Source organism: Siphateles boraxobius, unplaced genomic scaffold (assembly GCF_051911475.1).
Source record: "Siphateles boraxobius isolate OS27281-9 unplaced genomic scaffold, OSU_SipBor_1 13, whole genome shotgun sequence".
Classification (NCBI taxonomy): Eukaryota; Metazoa; Chordata; class Actinopteri; order Cypriniformes; family Leuciscidae; genus Siphateles; species Siphateles boraxobius.
In genome coordinates this window covers 3,921,378-3,942,779 of record NW_027508733.1, presented here as the reverse complement: position 1 = coordinate 3,942,779, position 21,402 = coordinate 3,921,378, and the positions used below count along the sequence as shown (strand labels likewise).

The 21,402-nt window shown below is 39.7% G+C and overlaps 2 protein-coding genes across 4 annotated transcripts; one reads left to right on the top strand and one right to left on the bottom strand.

Moving 5' to 3' along the window:
* Positions 1-1,531: 1,531 nt before the first annotated feature.
* LOC143735304 (uncharacterized) lies at positions 1,532-12,523 on the top strand. Of its 2 annotated transcripts, XM_077225448.1 has the most exons (11): positions 1,532-5,254; positions 5,590-6,413; positions 6,630-6,719; positions 6,866-6,940; positions 7,203-7,289; positions 7,659-7,733; positions 7,891-7,965; positions 8,066-8,092; positions 8,331-8,407; positions 10,784-10,827; positions 12,355-12,523. In XM_077225448.1, exons 2-11 carry the CDS (start codon positions 6,326-6,328, stop codon positions 12,389-12,391), a joined length of 675 nt encoding a protein of 224 aa, XP_077081563.1. In that variant the 5' UTR covers positions 1,532-5,254; positions 5,590-6,325; the 3' UTR covers positions 12,392-12,523. The 2 variants fall into 2 exon arrangements, with proteins under 2 accessions (XP_077081563.1, XP_077081564.1); XM_077225449.1 differs by lacking the exon at positions 1,532-5,254 and having other exon boundaries at positions 5,409-6,413.
* Positions 12,524-17,567: 5,044 nt separating this feature from the next.
* On the bottom strand, positions 17,568-19,566 carry LOC143735338 (uncharacterized). 2 transcript variants are annotated; one of them, XM_077225497.1, is made up of 3 exons: positions 19,535-19,566; positions 19,086-19,250; positions 17,568-18,169 (listed from the first exon to the last, which is right to left on the bottom strand). In XM_077225497.1, exons 1-3 carry the CDS (start codon positions 19,560-19,562, stop codon positions 17,967-17,969), a joined length of 396 nt encoding a protein of 131 aa, XP_077081612.1. In that variant the 5' UTR covers positions 19,563-19,566; the 3' UTR covers positions 17,568-17,966. The 2 variants fall into 2 exon arrangements, with proteins under 2 accessions (XP_077081612.1, XP_077081613.1); XM_077225498.1 differs by lacking the exon at positions 19,535-19,566 and having other exon boundaries at positions 19,086-19,283.
* Between the last annotated feature and the right edge of the window lie 1,836 nt (positions 19,567-21,402).

The following is a 21,402-nucleotide window of genomic DNA, read 5'->3' as shown; positions in this document are numbered from 1 at the left end:
AACTAAAAAAACACCAATAGGAGAAATGTTTAATTGCACAATCTATAGCTTCGGTTATATACTTGTATATGAAACATATAAGTTCAAAGGTATTAATGGTTGTTACAGTCGAACAATGTTACTCTTGGTTAATTTAGCCCCATCCGAAAAATGTCCTTAAGGGCCGCGTCATTAAAACCAACATGATAGCACAGTTCATAAAAATATTGAACATAATCCTCAATCGAATTGTCTTGACGGAGGCGAAGGAGGGAAACTGCTGGGTTCATTGGAATCGGTCGAGTATTCTGTTACAAACGTCCACTGTAGGCAAGCTTGACAAACACACACGCGCAGTTTTTTTAATCCAAACATGAACAAAATATACAATAAATGACTTGACTATAACTTGGACTTGGACTTTCCAACAGCGGTTACAGGGAACAAAACTCAACAAGAGACCAATAAAATACAAGGGATATATATATATACACACGACTAATGACCAAACAATGAACACCTGAACACAATGAAACTATGAACCCATCAAAACATGACACATAAAACAAGAAATCAATAGGGCATGGGTGCCGCATTGCATTCTGGGATGTGGCAGCCATGTTGATGGCCTTTATGTAAACATACAGCAAGTCGAACGAGAAGAAGCAGAAAAGAAAGAAAAAAGATGTTAAAATCCGTAAAAGGATGTGGAATTTACCGGTATACGTTAAATAGGGAAGCCAGGGACCGGTAGTTGGACAAAAGCGGCACAATTAACGGTTTGGATCCATATGAAATTTCCAACAAAGAGTGGAGCACCGACGATGACTTGCTGCCGCAGTTTTGCATAACAGACATCTTCGGCTATCTTGTTTGTGGTGTCATTGGAGTCTCATGTGCAATTTCAAGACTTCAATACTTCCTGAAAAAGATAGTTGACAATGAATAGACAGGAGTCCTGTCACATGACCAATAATAGCAAAACGAATCACTTATTCTAAAAAGAATATCAAGTATAAGTTTAGATGAATCTGAAATATGGGGCTGTTAACAGTGAGGGGGCATTTACACTGGGCTCATTTGCTGCGGTCCGAGCCCGGGCAGGATTGTTCCCGGCGCCCCCGCAGCGCTGGTCTGGTTTCACACTCAACTTGATTCTATCGAATCTGGTGCGTTTGCGTGCGGTGCATCTTACGTCATTGCAAACGTGCACTGCGCATGATAGAAAACATGACGCGGGTCAATATATTGTGTTTTTATTAATTTCGTGCTATTATGCATAGCTGTAAACAACGCCGGTTAACTGTGTGTGTGTGTGTTGCATGTCTTTCCGCTGCTTGCAAATGGACTCTTTTGAGGCGACAGTGGATTTCCATTAATTTGTTGCCCTGATTGCACGCACTATGCGCGAATACACTGCAGACTCACTCTTGCTCGTATCCAGGGTAAATCTTCATCCCTTACGTGTGTTTTATTTAACTAAATGCATCATAATCGGCTAAAACGCATGCGCAGGATACTTTACTTCCTGAACAAGTGCGCACCCGAGTCCGTGTTGCTTTCACATAGCCTACACGCGAACCACAGCACGGTTCGGGAGCGACCGAACTAAGGGGGCTTTTACACTGGGCCCGTTTGCTGCGGTCCGAGCCCAGGCGCGATTGTTCCCGGCGCCCCCCGCAGCGTTGGTCTGGTTTCATACTCAACTTGATTCTATCCAACTCTGGTGCGTTTGCGTGCATCTTACGTCATTCCAAACGTGCACGGCGCATGATAGAAAACACGACGCAGGTCAATATATTGTGTTTTTTTTATTAATTTGGTGCTATTATGCATAGCTGAGTAACAACGCAGGTTAAGTATGTGTGTGTGTGTGTGTGTGTGTGTGTGTGTGTGTCGCATAAGCTGTCTTTCTGCTGCTTGCAAATGGACTCTTTTGAGGAGACAGTGGATTTCTATTAATTTGTTGCCCTGATTGCACGCACTATACGCGAATACACTGCAGACTCACTCTTGCTCGTATCCAGGGTAAATCTTCATCTCTTACGTGTGTTTTATTTAACAAGATACATCATAATCGCCAGAACGCATGCGCAGGACACTTTACTTCCTGAACAAGTGCGCACCCGAGTCTGTGTTGCTTTCACATGCACGCGAACCGCAGCACGGTTCGGGAGCAACCGAACTGAGACCACCTCCTCCAGGTTGTCTCGGGTTCGGGACCCAGTGCGCACCCGGGTTCACATGACAGCGTTCACATTAGCGATTTTTCATGCGAACCGTGCCCCGTTCCTAACTAAACTGCCAGTGTGAGGGGGCTTTTACACTGGGCTCGTTTGCTGCGTCCGAGCCCGGGCGCGATTGTTCCCGGCGCCCCCGCAGCGCTGGTCTGGTTTCACACTCAACTTGATTCTATCGAACTCTGGTGCATTTGCGTGCATCTTACATCATTGCAAACGTGCACGGCGCATGATAGAAAACACGACGTGGGTCCATATATTGTGTTTTTTTTATTATTTTGGTGCTATTATTCATAGCTGAGTAAACAACGCCGGTTAACTGTGTGTGTGTTTCGCATAAGCTGTCTTTGCTGGCTTGCAAATGGACTCTTTTGAGGAGACAGTGGATTTCCATTAATTTGTTGCCCTGATTGCACGCACTATGCGCGAATACCAACCTGATCTCACAGAATTCCGTGAAATGAACACGGACCCTTAGCTCAAAATCCGTGGAAGTTTCACGGAATCGCCGAAAATTCCGTGATGTGCCCACGGAAGTGATGCCTATGTAAGTCAATGACAGGCAGCATCCGTGGTCCACACACGGACAGTTACAACACACGCGCTCCCCCAATTGACATCGTTTTATAATTTGTAAATGTATCGCTTTAAATATTCTGAGTTTACTTAAAGTACTTTACTTTAAATATTTAGTTTAAAAGTGATTTTAACTTGATATTGCATTGTTCTGCCGTCGTTTGATCGCTAGGATAACGTCTGGTCACCCTGAATTCCGTGACCGTACCACGGAATATTCAGTGGTCGTCACAGATTTTTTCACCTTCACTGGACGAGATTGCCTATTGCTGATTTTGACACTTTCAGTAGGCTATTCAAGTTGTCTGTGTTTGTGATGCATGTAGCCTAATTAAACTGTGAACCTCTTATCTCCCCTGACCCGTTTCTATAGCCTTTTGCTTATTGACAAATTATGTGATGGCACCACGGAATTCTTCCGTGACCATACCACGGAATATTCAGTGGTCGCCACAGATTGTTTCACCTTCACTGGACGATATAGCCTATAGCTGATTTTGACACTTTAGGCTATTAAGTTGTCTGTGTTTGCGATGTTGCCTAATTAAACTGTGAACATATTATCTCCCCCGATCAGTTTGTAACAGTTTTTACTTATTGTCAAATTCTGTGATGGCACCACGGATTCTTCCGTGACGGGACCACGGAATTCTTCCGTGACCGTACCACGGAATATTCAGTGGTCGCCACAGATTGTTTCACCTTCACTGGACGATATAGCCTATTGCTGATTTTGACACTTTAGGCTATTAAGTTGTCTGTGTTTGCGATGTTGCCTAATTAAACTGTGAACATATTATCTCCCCCGATCAGTTTGTAACAGTTTTCCTTATTGTCAAATTCTGTGACGGGACCACGGAATTCTTCCGTGACGGGACCACGGAATATTCAGTCGTCGCCACAGATTTTTTTTCACCTTCACTGGACGAGATTGCCTATTGCTGATTTTGACACTTTCAGTAGGCTATTCAAGTTGTCTGTTTGTGCATGCATGTAGACTAATTAAACTGTGAACATATTATCTCCCCTGACCAGTTTCTATAGCCTTTTGCTTATTGACAAATTCTGTGATGGCACCACGGATTCTTCCGTGACGGGACACACGGATAACCGGATAACTAGAGGCAGGCTTGATCAATCAAACTCCCCATCCATCATCTTGTGTAAATAATATTTGGACTAATTTACAATTTTTTTTATGTTTACTCAATTGAAAGATAGGCATATACAGACAACGAAAAAAAAATGATAAAGACTAATTATAAATTAATGTTAAATCGGACGAGTCTGTTGCCATGACGGCGACCCCACTTTCGCGGTTTTTCCGTCATTGCGAGGATCCCCTCTACAAATCGGTATGTATCTCAGACCTGCTACTTATTTACTATCTATAAATGTTGAATTAAACGTTTTAATGCGTTTTAGATGGCTTGTATTGTTGATTGCTAAATAGTTGACATGATATCGTGTCTGTAACGTTAGTGGTTTTTCTCTAAAAAAAGTATGCATTTTTACATTACAAATATTTAATGTTTTCTCAAAATGAGTTTATTTTTTTTCATCCATCCAGTAACGTTACCAACATCTCATCCTATGTAGCACCATCATGTACACCAAAAAATATAGAGGAAATCGATTTTTTTTCTCCAGTATTATTTCCTAAGTAATGAAAGCATATAGCTAGGCCCTATCCTGAAATCCGTCTGATATTGTTTCAAATCATCTTGTGTGTAAACAAAATGAAAAAAATAATTTTATCATATGCATATGTTCAGATTTTTGTTACCGAAAATATATATGCAAAATTGCGCTTATTTAATGAGATAATGCCTACTTTGCATAATTAAACATACACATTTCAAAAACTTATAATACACTGTTTTTATATACTTAATTGTGTAATTAATCAACTGAGGAAGTTTCATGGTGATATCTATTATTTTAAAAGTTTACCCTATTCACCTATAGTGTCTCGCATTAATGTGGACATTATATTTTTTTCTCAGAGATACTGTATATCTAATTATGCTTTCTTGTCTGTTCTACAGATTATTTGCTTTTTACATATTATCTCCATTGCTCTATCTCTATCGTTTAAAAAAACAAAGGCACTTTTAAGAGCCACTCTTTCAATATCTCTCGCTCACTCTGTTTCTCTCTTAAGTCTCTCACACTTTCTGTCTCTCTCTCTCTCTCTCTCTCTCTCTCTCTCTCTCTCTCTCTCTCTCTCTCTCTCTCTCTCTCCACCCCCTCCTCTCTCTCTCACTCACACACACACACACACACACACACACACACACACACACACACACACACACACACACACACACACACACACACACACACACACACACACTCATCTTCATAACTGTATAGTGTGTCTATTGTCTGTATTTTTGTATCGTATAACCATGTCAGAAAACCACCCAGGAGTCTTTGAAGATCCCAATGAGGCCAGGGTGAGAAATTTGGATAACTTTACACCCATATCTATGTCAAATAACTTTTGGTATTACATATTGTTTGTTTGTTGTTGTTGCTGTTGAGGTATGATGTTCTAGACATTTAATGTATATTGAAATAGTGTAGTATTTCATATCTTGTAGTTTTTGATTTGTGTTTTTTATTGTTACTTACTAAAAAAGCGTCCATCAAACATAACCATAAGTTAGCCATCAAAGTCTGATATTCAGATGTTTGGAGTAAATCCAGTGTCTTACTAAAACTGTATTATAACTGAACCAGGACGAAGTCATGTTTGTGACATACATTATGCCTTCTGTCTGGTTTACAGCATCAAAACATGTCAAAAGGTGGAGGGCTCAAGAAGACATGCCCAGCGTGCAAAAATAAAATTTTTAATGGCTTCAAGAAGTGCCCTATGTGCAAGGCCCCACAGCCTAAAAATGTGCGCCTAAACAAAAAGATTGAAAAATTCGAGAGAAAAAAAAAGATATGGGTTGCCAACACAAAAAAAATTCAGGTGACCTCACATTTGTGGGACGATGCCATCATTTTGGTAAGTAACTTTTGTTGTCCTGTCACCATAGTCCAGTTATTTTTGGGTACTGGGGAGACTTTCTGGTTTTGACTGAGACAAGATAATGCATTAACATATTTATGAAAGCTATTTATTCAATAGCTTTAGCATCTTAACTGTACTCTACTGTCATTGAAAAACGTTGCAAACAGACCAAAGACTCTCAGGATCACTTAGCCTGCAGTACTTTAAGATACATTCAGCAACAACCCACAAAGGGCTTCTGGGATCCTCTGGGATCTTGAATACAGCTATTCCTTGTGATGTTCCAAAAGTCTGCTTCTACCCTAAGTATTTCTTGTTGACCTGCATTTGTGTCCCAGCTTTGTGATAAGCAGACAAAGATCCATACACAGCCACACCAAAGCACTTGTAATTGTTTTTAATGTTTTTTTTTAAATGTTTTTTTTTAAATCTTTAGATAGAGAAGCTGCACGCCGTCGGCTGGAGGCCTTTGCTCCTGGTGGAATATCCACACAAGAAGGCCAAAATGATCTTGCCTAAAGATAAAGTGTTGGGCAAAAGTGCACAGACCTGTGTGGAAAACATTTATGAAATTTTTAAAATGATGGTTGAAGGTAAGACTATATTTATATACTATAAACTTTATATATGTATTTTTTTATATATATTATTATTTAGGGGTAGATGGTGTTAAGCAATGATTGGAAATAGTAAGGGCAACTGTGCTTCTCTGATTATATGAGGCATGTGGATTTTGTATTATTTTGCCTTAGCTTTCACATTTTGACTTAATTGCGTATAGTAAATTTTTTGTGTTTGTATTCTTCTAGTGAATACAGAACAGGCAACAGACAGTAGCCATGAGCCTGAGGAGGCTACTGTCACTCTAAATTTTGAGATAACCCCATTAAGAGAACAAGGTGCGTTCGGCCCAGATTTGGTGCCTTCACTTTATTGTGTTCTCTGAGATTTTTGTGAAAATATGCTTTAGCAGCAGATGTCTTTTCACTACACCTATTTAAACTTTTATAAGACACAATGTGACCATCTCTTCACTCATCCTCAGATTCAGTAGCCACAATATCCGTGGACCAGGGGGCTGGGACTGTGGCTGATTTTAACAAACCTCCTACTGGACAAGGTCTTAAGCTCTTCAGGTTTATTTATGTTCTTTCACAAAATTCACAAAGAATTTCATTTTAGCACAAAATAATTCCTAAATGATGTTAAAATTTCCTCATTAGGGCTTAGCGCAAATTTTTTTCTCCTAAAATGTTGAGATACTTTCATCCCTAAGATTCTTTGTGAATACAGACCCTAATTGTACTGTATATTATGTAATCTGTGTATACACTTTAGAGAGACAACATCTTCTTTGCACTAATTCTCATTCTCATCCTCAGATTTGACAAGCGGCATGAGTTTGGACCAGGGGGCTGGGACTGAGGGTGGTCCAGAATGGTTGCTTAGCCCTCCTCCTACAGTACAAGGTTTTACAGTGTCCTGAGTACTTCCAACCATAGCCCTGTTATTTGAGCTCACTGTATGCTGTCAGTGGGAACAAGAACGAGAGAATTTGGTACAACATAGACCAAACAGAGAACATGAACTTTATTTTGAATGGTACCATGAGAAATTAAACTAAAAGTGAGCTCATGGTCTCAGATGGTTTGCTATGTAGTCTATGCTGTACCAAATTCTCTTGTTCTTCTTCCTACCAACAGCACTTGGGAAGCTCAAACAACAGGGCTATGGTTGGATGTACTCTGTAGTATTGCTTTAAGCTCTTTTTTTTCAGGTCTCTGTTATGACCTAATTGTATATTATGATGGACAATGCTATCTCTTCACTCATTTTAGATTCAGTAGCTGCAGTATCTGTGGACCAGGGGGCTGGGACTGTGGCTGTGGCTGATCAACCTGCTACTGGACAAGGTCTTAAACTTCTCAGCTTTATTTCTGTTCTTTATCTTTAAAACAGTGCTATGGTTGGATGTACTCTGTAGTATTGCTTTAAGCTCTTTTTTTCAGGTCTCTGTTATGACCTAATTGTATATTATGATAGACAATGATATCTCTTCACTCATTTTAGATTCAGTAGCTGCAGTATCTGTGGACCAGGGGGCTGGGACTGTGGCTGTGGCTGATCAACCTGCTACTGGACAAGGTCTTAAACTTTTCAACTTTTCTGTTCTTTATCTTTAAAAGAATATGCTTAAGCTTCAAATATCTGTACTGTACTGAACCAAGTCTATTTGTTTATATAGGGAAAAGACGAAATCAGAGGAAGAGAGGTCTGAAATCTGACATCTGATATTCTGTCATCTTTTACATTATCAACACAAAAGTATTAATGGAATTGTTGTGCAGGTCTTCCTGATATAATTGGTTTAATTAATTTCCATATGAATTGTATGCATAGTGTTCATACTGTAGATACGCAAGTTTTCAAGTATTAAGTATTTTCTAAGGCTACATTTGCATTTGGATTATCATCTATCATTCACTACTCTATGTTCTTATGTTGTACAGTGAGAACAAAAGATTGCCCCCACAACAATCGGGATGTGCACCCATACCGTGGGATAATACGGACAAGGCAGAGAAAGGTAGGATTGGAGAGGTAGTTAGATTGTGTTATCTGATATGATGTCTTCCCTACAGAAAATACATGGCTAGTCTAAGCATGTTTTGAAACTGGTTTGATCAGCCATTTTTTTTTACCAGTTCATGTTTTTGCATGAGATTTGATGGTTAAGTTCGTTTGACCATCTTATGATTGCCATTCTTAGCCTGATACACCAAACGCTTTCACATTATTTCACTTTGTGAAAAGCACCTGGGACCTCATTTATAACCGTTGTGTACGTACAAAACAGGCCCTGAAAGAGGCGTACGCCACTTCCGACGCATAAATTGTGATTTATAAAAACAAACTTGATGGGAAAATGTGCGCACCTGCACACAAACTCTGACCCATGCATACGAACGTTTTGGAGACGGAGCAGTTTGGCGACACCGATGGTGAGATGGAGTTATATTTTTTTTGTTAATTTTAGAGAGAAAATCTAAAGAAAATTATACATATACAGAAAGATAATACAAATATAATTTCACTCACAAAGCCTGTCACTTGAAGCAAATATCCACACCTTAAATGAGCGCCAGCGAAAGCGTTGGGCCGTTTAGTTAAACTGACGCATATCTAATGGCGGATGAAGTAAAACCGTAAATCTTCATTATGAGCCCCAATCATACAGTGCATGTTCACAATAGCATTTTAAATAAAATGATTTAAACTATGTTTTACTTCTGATACAAACATTTTGATTAAATATGTCATTCTCATTAATGGATTTAAACACATAAACTACATGAAATTTACTGAGGAGTTCAAACATTTTTTATATTCAATAAATATAAATATTTGTCGTGGATGTAATGCTTTTGAAAATTTTTCCTCATGCTATATATGGCATGCTATCTTTTAATGTTTTAACTACAGAGAGAATTGCTTACCATGATACTAGCAGAATGTGCAAATATAGCCTAATGCACAACATGGTCTATCTGTTCCCATTAAAAATATAAATCAATTAAAATAGTATTTGGCCAGTGGAAAAGATTGAAATAAACTTTCTCTGAAATTTATTTTACACTATTTGATTTATTTATTCAAAAACAAGGCAAGGATAGGCTACTAAATGGTTTTTATTAATGTAATGTGACAGCACATCCGTATTTCATATTTTCCTGATGTCTTGTACCGTTAAACATGTTATCACATGGATGAATAATCATATGCAAATGATATGCAGATGAGGATATGCATAGTAAAACTAGGCGTTGTAAGCTCATTTATGGTTATTTCGGGGAGGAGACGCATGTGCGCACAATCTTCTGCTGACTGGGATTGGTAAAGTGAATTCTGCGCAGATTCTGGCGTACGAACGGTTTTATAAGTCTGGCTTTCGGGCGCACGTACACTTTTAGTAAGGATCCTACGCACAGTTTTATAAATGAGGCCCCAGGAACCTATCCATTGGGATATTTGCTTCCTGGTGGGCAGATACTTTCTGCTTCAACCAATTGCTACTTGGTCCTATGTTACATGCTGGAACGCACCATTTTCTCTTCAAGCCCACTCTAGCTTAGACCATCCAGCAACCAGCATAATTTTTCTGCAAGGTTTAAACTACAACTAACATCATATAAAACTGTGAAAAGATATTTGATTTAAAAAAAAATCTTGGCAAAAAAAAAACCCTTAAGGCTCTTGCAGTGCCAATTTAGAAGTTGTCCTGCATCACGGGGTGTGAGTAACTGAGTGCTAGTGCTCCTTCTTGGGCACACTACTCAAGGCTCAGGTACCCCAGTGGCATGCCACTGAACCATGACATGTTCAAGTTACTTAGCATCATAAATTAAACTAAAGTGTACCATAATAGGTGAGACCCGCATCATCTGCTTAGATGTCAGCAAAGCTAACCACTGTATCTGTTGTGATCCAAATGCAGCAGTTTTTTTATTAAATAAACTAGAACAATGACAAAGACTAAGAATAAACTTGAACTATGACAAAGGCTAAGACTCCAGAACAGACCCGACAACATGCAACAGAACAACATCAAGAACTCACAAAGACTGAGCTAGACACAGGGCTTAAATACAAAGGCAAACAAGCTAAACAAGATAATGAGGGGAGTGGCTAATCAGAGACACCTAGGTGTCTCTGATTAGCCACTCAGATTAGCCACGCCCCTCAAGATAATGAGGGGGAGTAGCTGCGTCCTAATGTGCATTCTATCAATCCTAAATAGTATGTGACATTAGTAATTTTAAATACTATTTAGGGCATAGTATGCACATTGGGACGCAGCTATAGTCTTCCTAGGTGTCTCTGATTAGCCACTCCCCTCATTATCTTGTTTAGCTTGTTTACATTTCATGTAACACGTTTCCATGTCTTTTTTTGCCTTCCACAGGGGAAGACCGAACTCCTGTATGACTGGATGCCCTGTGATCTATGGTATGATACCCTTGCTTGGACAGTTCACCCTTAGGCTGCGTTCACACTGCAGGGGCTTAATGCTCAATTCCGATTTTTTTGAAAATTTTTTTTTTTTTGCAAGGCCGTTTACATTTCCAATTAAATGCGACCTTTTGTGATATCCTGTGTGAACGTGAAATGACCCAGAAGTGACCCGCATGCGCAGAAGTGTACTCAACGGTCAACAACGTCACTTGTTGTTTGCGGAAGTTCCGATAAGAGCCCTCGAGTTTGGCCTGAATAGAGTTTGCCAGAAGGTTGGTGGTTTAATCGCCGGTTCCACCTGACCAAGTGTCGAGGTGTCCATGAGCAAGACACCTAACCCCAGCTGCTCCCGACGAGCTGGATGGCGCCTTGTATGGCTGACACCGCCGTCAGTGTATGAATGAGAGAGTGAATGTGAGGCAAAATGTAAAGCGCTTTGGTGGCCATTGGGTCTGTGAAAGCGCTATATAAATGCAGTCTATTTACCATTAATTAAATCAGAAACCTCGCTTCCCTTCCATTGACTGGTCTCAGCATCGTCCACCATAGTTGTTGTTTATCTTCTCATTCCCGCCTAATTAAACGCAGAATTATGACGTTTGTCGCGTATCAATGACGTGCGGGTCGGATACATGTGACCTGGCCGTTCAGACTGAAGTCGCATTTCAAAAGATTGGATACGTATCGGATTTGGACCACATACTCAAGTGGCCTGGGTCGTATTTGAAAAGATCGGATCTGTGTCGTTCAGACTGTCGTGAAAAGATCAGATACAAGTGGGGCAAAAAAATCGGAATTGGGTCGTTTCAGCCTGCAGTGTGAACGTAGCCTTAGTATACCACATTTTTTACATTGCAATGCACAACACAAACCTTCGTGCAACTTCAAAGACAACACGTTGCATGGCAAGCAACTAAACCAGTTGGTTAGAACTACTGTGTTTGACAGATGACATTGAGCCAAAAAACAAAAAAAGGAAAATAAACATGTCTCAAGTGTATTTTGACATTTAGATTCAAGGGGAACTGCTGAATAAGAACTATTGACTTATAGCCGTAGCTTGTGATCATGATAGTTGTAATGGATATACCTAAAGTTGTGTTTACCACACCCTTGACTATTCAATACCAACCCTACTCTCACTGAGTGCTACATTGGTTTAAAGCGAGGCCAGACAAGATTGCATTATCAAAATTCTGTTTTTAAGTCTTTGCAATCTACTTTATACTACTGTATACTCTATGTACTACTATCTAAATTTTATTAGGTTATGAGTTAACAGTTACCAGTTGTAAACGGTGTTGTCTAGAAATTTTTCTTTGTTAATTAAAATCTCTAGATGCTATTTTCATTTTTAGGCCTATGGTTAATCTTAACATCACTCCTATTGAATACCTTGTCTTACATCTTAATTACTGTACTCTAATATTGTGTAATAGTGTAGTGTAGACGTTACAGCATTGAATGTTAAGTCATTATTCATACCTTTTTCACTAACAACCTATCTCTTGTCTTTTTTAGCGGGAAAACCTGGCCTCCAACCTGGCAGACGGCTTGATATTCACTCCAGTTTTATTTGTCTGTCATAAACCTACACAATGCAATTTTATCCCTGTCTAGTTTGTTTTTTATGTTATTTGTTCATTTTTGGTTGGTTTGTATTGTTTTAATAAAGATTTGTATTTACTAAGCTTTTCTATGTCATGTCTAACAGACATCACTCACACTCATGTAAGTGACCTAGCAGAGATCATTGTGTAGTACTTTTAATAATAGGATGTACATGAAGATTTGAATAAATATACTAAGCTTTTCCTTTAGTAGGCATCATACTAACAGCATTTGGGCTTGTTGGTATGAAGGACTGGGGACATTTGTATTAAACATGACAGTTTATTTTATAATCTCTTGTATGTTGACAGTTTGTACAACTTATCAGTTTGTCAGGAGTACTGGAACTCCTTTTCATTTCATTCCTTCCTCTTGCTGTCAAAGACTGGTACACACTATATAAAGTCCCGTTCAAGTCGCGCACCAGTCTTCATTGTGGTACCAATGGTTACATTGCAGAAGAGTTTGGGCTGTTAAGTAACAAACGTTTACTTTAGTCTCTAAAATGGGAACTTGGGGCCCGGTTCTGTTGCCAGGTAAAAAAAGGACACTGCAACCAGGCTGTGGGCAGTTGACAGACAGTAACACTTGGGGCACTATCTTGTACCCAGCGCAATTGACTTTGTACCTCGGTGCATGTATCATTCCTATTTTGCACCCACACACAGCGGACTTTTCCCTCCACAGATGCAAACGTTCCCTGGTGCTATTTTGCAGGTTTAGAAAACAATCACGCCACTGACCAGGAAAAACCTAGTCTAAAGTCAGTGGTGCGTTGCGCATGTTATGTTATTTTAAGGGCGTCTGCTTGGCCATAATCAATGCGCATGCACTTTACTTTTCTCATCTACACACAGATGCAGCAGTTCTCATTTTTATAAAACCATGTACATTTTTACAAGGGAAGATATTCACATACGAGGGAATCATTGTTGTGTCCATGAAGATGTAAAAAAATAGGCATAAATCTAGCTAGCACATTTATCCAAATTTTTAAACGCCTGTTTGAACAAGGCTAATTTGGGTGGGTTTCTATGGGAGATGGGCCCCATACAATGTCACGTCTTTTTCCGGCCCTGACGAGAACGTTGCTCTCCTCGGTTGTGAAGTGCTCCTGGCGCACATCTGGCAAATCCTCTATTATAATCAATGGAACAAGCGCACCTGCTCTTAAAGGGAATGTGAGATGTCGCTCTGATTGGTTTATTTCATGTTAGGCCCAAACCACACCTATGAGTAATGTAGCTACTTCATTTTAGATTTGCGTCGCGCCCAAGAATCTCGCTGGTAGGCTATAATAGCAACAGCGCCCAAGATCCGCCCACAAAGTTACTTGCGTTTCACGTTTGATGTTTCAGATGTTATAATAGGGCCCATTGTCTCTCAAACATGGTTCAAGTTATGTATGAAATGGGGCTCAGCTCAATAACAGTCAGTCATTGCTGAATTGCGATGACTTTAAACAACAAAGCAAAATGCTCCAGGTCATGTGATGAAATGTCATACAGTAATCTACTAAGACAAAGCAGGCTGTTGTAGGCTATACAATGAATCTTCATATTAATTTCTAACTTTAATACACTACAGTAGTTGCTAGAGGTGAATGCACTCTAGATGTGATTAATATGGATTCTGTCCTCCATTCATTTGTTAAATAGGGATGTTTGCTAATGCCAGCCATAATGGACAGAATCTGCCTTATGGACAATAGTGTATCTTCTACAGGTTCTTATTAATCCTTCCTACAGTGTCCTCACTGTCCTGTCCCATCAGTTTCCTCATCATAGTGGCAGTTATAACTGGCCAGTCTATTGCTAAGTCACAGGTATAATGTCCTTTTTCCTCTTGATGTTCAGCAGACCATCTTTATAGAAATCACAAACTAGACTTAATCTACACTTTAACATGGGTAGTGTAAATGCTGAAAAAATATTGAATTTGTCCTTGCATGATAGTGGTTAAGCTGATGTGTATCCAGGGGAGGGCTGGGTCAAAATAATATACAATGAAATAAGACTTAATTAGGGGGAAGGGGGATTACAACAAGAAGACCTTTAAATATCCTTTTTTTTATTTAATTTTATTGACTGGAAATTATGCATATATTAATTATTTCTAAATAAACAGAGACTTTTGTGTCAGTCCTCTCTAATTTCCATCCAGTGCGACTGTCTGTCAGACCTTCCATACCAGGTAGTGATGAATAAGATATATGGCATTATAGAAGAGTTTGTTTACACATAACATGTCCAGATCATGTCTGATCAATGTGTTTTTTTGTGCCTGTTCATAAGGTAGGATTTTAATATCCCATTTAAATTCAATTCATTATGTCTGATGTGAGACGCCATAAATGTAAGAGTATCAGGGCTCAACTATAATAACTGGGACTTTGGCCTCCTTCTCAGGATGAAATTTGCTGTTGGTATACTCCATTCTACATCCCAATTCACCTCCATGGAGCACTGAGACTCATACTGTATCTGATGGGACTGATGATGGGGGTATCACCTGCAAACTTGATCTTGGTCGTTTCTCCTCCAGCAGTACGAGCAATAACTGTACTGTACTGTTGCTGGTGGTTTGCACTCCTGATCCACTGTCTCGTGACCTGTCCTGCGCCACCCATCAACTGTCTTGTGCCACCTGTCCTGTGTACTGTGCCACTGACTTGCTGTCCCATACACTGTCCTGCACAACTCATACTGTTTTGTGACACTTGCCTACTCTCACATGGCACTCACTCAATATCCCATCTGATGTGCCTACTGTCCCTAGTCATTTGTCACTGTCCATGGGTTAGGTTTCGGATTAGGTTTAGGTTTTTAACAATTTATAAGTCTCACGGGACAGTGGTGCGGGACCATAGACCAGTGGCACAGGACAATAAGTGAGTGGCGCAGGACAGTGTACTGGACAGTAGGCGAGAAGCACAAGCCACCAGCGACAGTAGAATACAGTTTTTGCTCCTACTACCTCTCTACAGCCTTCTGGTGGCCTATCCGTATTGAGGGCATGATTCCATATTGTTAAAATTGACCAAATTAATTATATGAAAGTATGAAGTGACACAGAGCTATATTGCCATTCATGAATTGCAGGCTGGAGAACAGATTGAGAGGATCTATCATGTTATATGCTAAGCTATGCACGCATAGGTGTTAATTGACTCCAAATGTAGCAGAGTAAACAGCCAGGTTGATGGCATTTTCCACAGCCTGGTAAGCAAACTGATAGGGATCCATGAGTGATGATACAATGGTGTGTAGCCTGAATGCAGACCAATCAAGTCAATCATTTTTTTTGTATCCAAATCAAGTAAAATCATAATCAACTTGGAGTTGCAGCTTATCCTCGCTTTTAAAGACACATTCTACTTTCCATTTTCTGAAAAAAGAGGGTGTCTGGCAGGTATAGGCCTACTCAATGAGGAGTTGGTCGACTCGTAAATTGAGCAATGTCTAGGGATGAGAGATATGAGGCTGTAAAACAACTGTGCTGGTGGACATCTGGCATGCAGCTTAATTATACTTTCAGACACTAGCTACGATCTTGTTGTCCCGTTTCCAACTCTGAACCAATCACCACCCTTACTGAAATGATCCCTTTTTTTCATATTAATTTAAATACTATCCTGCTTGAATACATTGGTTTTGAATATATGAAAAACAAGATTCGTGGCTTTTTATCAAAGCTCTAACCTGTCAAGTCAACACAGCATGTTAAGTACTGCCAAGTGACACCAGGTCCCATGGACAATTATTGACTTTTGATATCACCAGTGCCACTTCAGCATCCTGAAGAGTTTTTATATTGTGACAGTATACTGTAAAATGTAGATTTTCAATGAAGACTACTAGGCAATTATGTACTTTATGCACTTCAATTACAATCACAAATAATTTACAACATTTTCAAATTCACATTCAAGTTTATTGTAGCCATTTCCACAGTTGAAGAAATCTATCTTTGTGTGCTCACATGTACCACAACACACATCCAACACACAAGAAAATTCAATAGAGCATAAATGAGCTCCATATTGTCCTTTAAGTGCTAAAGTTGAGGTTGAAATGTCACAGTCCAGAATGCATAAAACAGTCCATGTCCAACAGTCCATGCAGAGGGCCAATCCATTTAGTAGATATTGCATTGATATTAATGTACACACTCATGATTGTAGTATATGAAGTTGCAGTGCAAAATAATTTCACATTTAACAACACCTAATGTTGATAATTGAATTATCATAGTGCATATTTACGTGTCTGAAAGCTTGGGGGTTAGCCTGGTAATAAAAGTTAGCCTGAGTCTGGCCATTCGGTAGCGATAAATTATTGCTTGCTGGAGCTTGTTGAAGTTTAAAAAGATAGGATCAGCCCTTGACTGATAGCTTGTCTTGGCTGATAGTATTCTAGCTCAGCGTTCACAACTCCTTGCCACCGGAGACAACCAGCTCAATGGAATCAAATCCAAACTAGCACTGTAGGGAGATGATAATCGAGCGGAAGTGCATAGGAAGGCGTGGCCAGGCAACCTGGGGTAGGTACTATCCCTGAATCATTAATCATCAACCAATATTGTTCCTTCTAGTGATGCCTCTGTATCTTCTGCCTGATGTGTGAAGAATGAACAAGCAATGTTCTGGGTAGTTGTTATTATTCAGGAAGGGTGAGAGATAATGGAAAGTTCACAGATTTTAAAGGGGTGGTTCGGAATTTTGGACATCGGGGCTCATTTCCAAGTGAGCCTTATTGTTATTTATCAGTGGAGACAGTTTTCAAAAATTTCCATCCATTCGTTCAAGTTGCATAGTTCGCCGGTGCTAGGCTAGCGCGAGTCAACGGTATCTGCTAGCCTGCCATTAAAAACAGTTTTCCCCCTCCACAGTACACCAAAAGCAAATAAATTATAACGCCAGACTATCGATGTAAATGTCTGTTGAGAGAATAATGTTAGAAATCAAATTACCCTTTCATTGCATTGCAATAGTTATTTTGTTCCTTGTATTTATTAGCACAGTCTACAGCAGCGGCGGAGTGATATTCAGTTACCTAGGCAACCGAGACTAAAACTAGCTAGCTAGACGTCCCCGACCGTAGTCCGCTTCTGTTCTGTGTTTACTTTTCGGCGCAGTACTACTAACCGGAGCAAAGTAAAATACCGCCGCTGCTGAGAAACTAGTTCCTGTAAATGTAATGAGATCATTGAGATGCAAGAGTAGTTTGATTTCTAACATTATTCTCTCAACAGACATTTACATCGACAGTCTGGCGTTATAATTTATTTGCTTTTGGTGTACTGTGTCGTGGGTAAAACTGTTTTTAATGGCAGGCTAGCAGTTACCGTTGACTCGCGCTAGCCTAGCACCGGCGAACTATGCAACTTGAACGACTGGAAGAAAATCTTTGAAAAATATCTCTACTGATAAATAACACTAAGGCTCACTTGGAAATGAGCCCCGATGTCCAAAATTCCGAACCACCCCTTTAAAAAAAACAAAAAACAGAGTGGTCTCCTTTCTAATCTTCTTCTGACTCTGGACTACTAAAGTCATATTCGTCATCAGTGTCCGTTCTGCATTCTGTGTCCTGTATCTGGAGGTCATCAACTATAGCACTATACGTGCTCACAGCTTGTTGGCATAAACTCTCCAGTGCAGAGGACCTCCGCATGAGGACACTTTTCCAACCAGCTGCAGCATCCTCTGACATGTCACCAAAATCTGTAACATACATAAACATAAGAATAACAAGTATTGTTCCAAAATTATAGCATGTAGAACCACATATGACAGAATCATGTTACTCAATTTCTTGTTTTTTGTTTTGTTTAGATTTTTTGGTTATTTGTTGCAAGAAAACTTAAACACGGAATACAAGGACATTTTATTGTCATATGCATAGTTATTGTATGTAAGAAATTCATAGAAATTGTATGTGCTTGACATCCTATACTTTGCATAAATTGGGGGTATAAAGTGCAGTCGGGGAGGGATGGGTGTTTGCAGAAGCTGTGACTGTCTGTGTGTAATTGGGGGGGGAGGGGGGGGGGGGCTATGTTGAGGTGAGGATAGGGCAAACAAAGTGTGAGGGTGGAGCAGAGTGGTATGACTAATATAGAAAAAACAAAACTTGTGGCTCTTTTCCACAGACTGGTACCAGATCCACTTGACTCTGGTACCAAGCACTTTTGGTTCCACCTCTGTTGAAGTTCCAACAATGATGTGTAGATAGCTCTTTGGTCATTGTTATCGCTAGCATCATAATATTAACGTTCTGAGCAGGCCCTCAGCAGCAGCTTAGTGTTAGCAAGACAGGACGGCCGATAGAGTAAATATTGCCATCTCCCCAAAAACATGTCTGTATTGTGATGAATTCAGAATACTGTTGATTTTATTTGTTCTGCTGTAGTGATTGATGTTACCAACTTTTACACAATGGTGATGCTAAGATAGTTTACTTCAGTGTTGCTGTAGCAACCAGTTACATGAAATGGTACTTTTATGCAGTGGAAAATGAAACCAAAAATTTGAAAATAAACCAAGTAGAGTCATGTTGAGGTGAGTTGAACTGATACCATTCAGTAGAAAAGGGACTATACATATGTTAGTGAGAAAAAAAACTCCAAATTTGACTTACAGCCCATTCTGATGTTCTCTTTCAGCTTCTCCACTCCCTTTATCTCCTCACGAAGAGACGTGATGTGCTGAGACATCTCCTTCACCAGGATACTCTGCTCCTCCTCAAGGCGTCTAACTAGCATCATTTGGTCAAAAATAGACCGTTTTAACCTGAAGGAGCGACCTTTAAGTAGAGGGAATTGATGGAAAAAGTGATTTAGTATTTATGATGATTAAGTTATAAACCCAAACATACAAGAGAGAGAGAGAAAGATATATATATATATATATATATATATAGAGAGAGAGAGAAAGAGAGAGAGAAAGAGAGAGAAAGAGAGAGAGAGAGAGAGAGAGAGAGAGAGAGAGAGAGAGAGAGAGAGAGAGAGAGAGAGAGAGAGAGAGAGATTTTCATTGCAATAAAATACTTTTTTTTTTTTTATTAAAAAATAAAAAAGACAGGCATACATTTTAGAGAACATGTCAGGACTACCATACCATCCTCCCAAGGCAGGATGTAGTCCTCTGTCAAATTGGAGGCCAACTCCTCGTCAATTGTATCCTCTGCAATTGCATTGTACAGCAGGATCTTTTGTTTCAGTTTTTTTTTTAATTCTCTTATTTTTCTTCTTTTTCTTTGTCTTGTTTGATTGCTATCTGCAAAGTGAAATAAGAAAAATTTCAGGAAAACAGTTTTTGTTTGTTTGCATTTACAATGTGCCATTTGAATATTAGTCAACCAACCATTCTGACGATAGAGGTCATGCTTCTTGCGTAGCAGGGCCACTAAGATGCTCTCTATCTCAGCCCTGAGATCCTCTGTTGCTCCCTGTTCTGTTGTGCTAACTGGCTCTAAATAGGTAACACAATTAAACGATTGTTTCATTTAAAAATGTCTGATCACCTTATGTAGTTCATATTTGAACAAAGTAATTAACAGTTGTATTTGTGAAAAATCTGAGCGCTACGCATGATTTACCTGTGACTGCCCACTGCTGAACATCACCCACCCACTGCTGTGCTGTTTGTTCAGTGATGTCATTCTTCTGGCAGAAATCACTGAAGCTAGCAGCTTCCAGCTTTGCCCTCTCGGAGATCTTTAAATCACACAAAAATAAAAAAATATCATGCAAGCTTTCAGCCAATCCCGGGATCAAGAAATTCCTTCATCTACAGTTTATAAATGAATGAATGAATGAATGAGCTTATTACAGATGGATGGACTCCAGCTCTGCTGTTTGTTGTTAAAATGTATGTTGTGTCAGGCAAGAGGACCATTGGGAAATGTCCTTACTTTGATGTATCTGCGGGCCAAGACTTTGTGAAGGTTCTCTGTCTTTTTTCTGTTCCACCCCATGGCCTGTTGAGTGAGCATATTCTCTCTCCCTGTTTAAAAAAATAAATCTGCATGCATGATTGGATCAATTTACATGGGAAAGACCATTGCAGTTAGACACAACCTAACACAACAAATACTTTAGTGCAAGGAGAACAGGAAATTACATTTTAGAAGTCAGAAATACCTCATCACAGAGTATGGTTTGTAATGTGTCATACCAACCTGCTTTTGTCATGTACTTTGTGACAAGAGCTGCCCTGGAGAGAAAGCTGTTTACCTAGATAAACAATACAGAAATTAAATGTATTCCTATTTTATATTACCAAAAAACAACAACAAATAAACAAAAACATACTGTATGTAAATGTGAACATGTAGCCATACTTATTGTTGAACTAATATCTTATCGTCAACTAGCTCTCCACCTCAGAATGCCATGGAAACTAAAGCGACCACGCCCTTTCAGCCATAGCCATAGACAGCAAAATAGGAAAGATCAAGCCCAATTTTTCAAAGTTGGGTCTTGCCAATTGGGTCTACATTTTAAAACATCACAATGACATGCCAGAGCTGTGACAATCGGCATTTTCATAGAATCCCATGAAACTGGGTGATGATTTTGCACTGTCACCAGCCTGGTGTGTCAAATGGGGTCCTACTGGTAGGTTGGAAAAAGTCTACCATGGCCTACTGGTTAGGGCCTTGGGCGTGTGTCTCGTTCGAATGCCGACCAGGAGGAGGGTGGTTGTGTGGAAAGTGAAAGTGGGTGGGGAAAGTTGTTGAAAATCGCTGTCCTGTCCACATCCACGGCTAAGGTGCCCTTAAGCAAGGCACCAAACCCTCCACTGCTCCCCGGGCGCCGCATCAGCTGACTGCCCACTGCTCTAGTGGTAAGGAGTTAGTGTGTGTGACCTCACTGTGTGCTGTGTATGTGCGTCTCTAATTCACGGATAGGTTAAATCCAGAGACTGAATTTCCCTAACAGGATCAAAAGTGT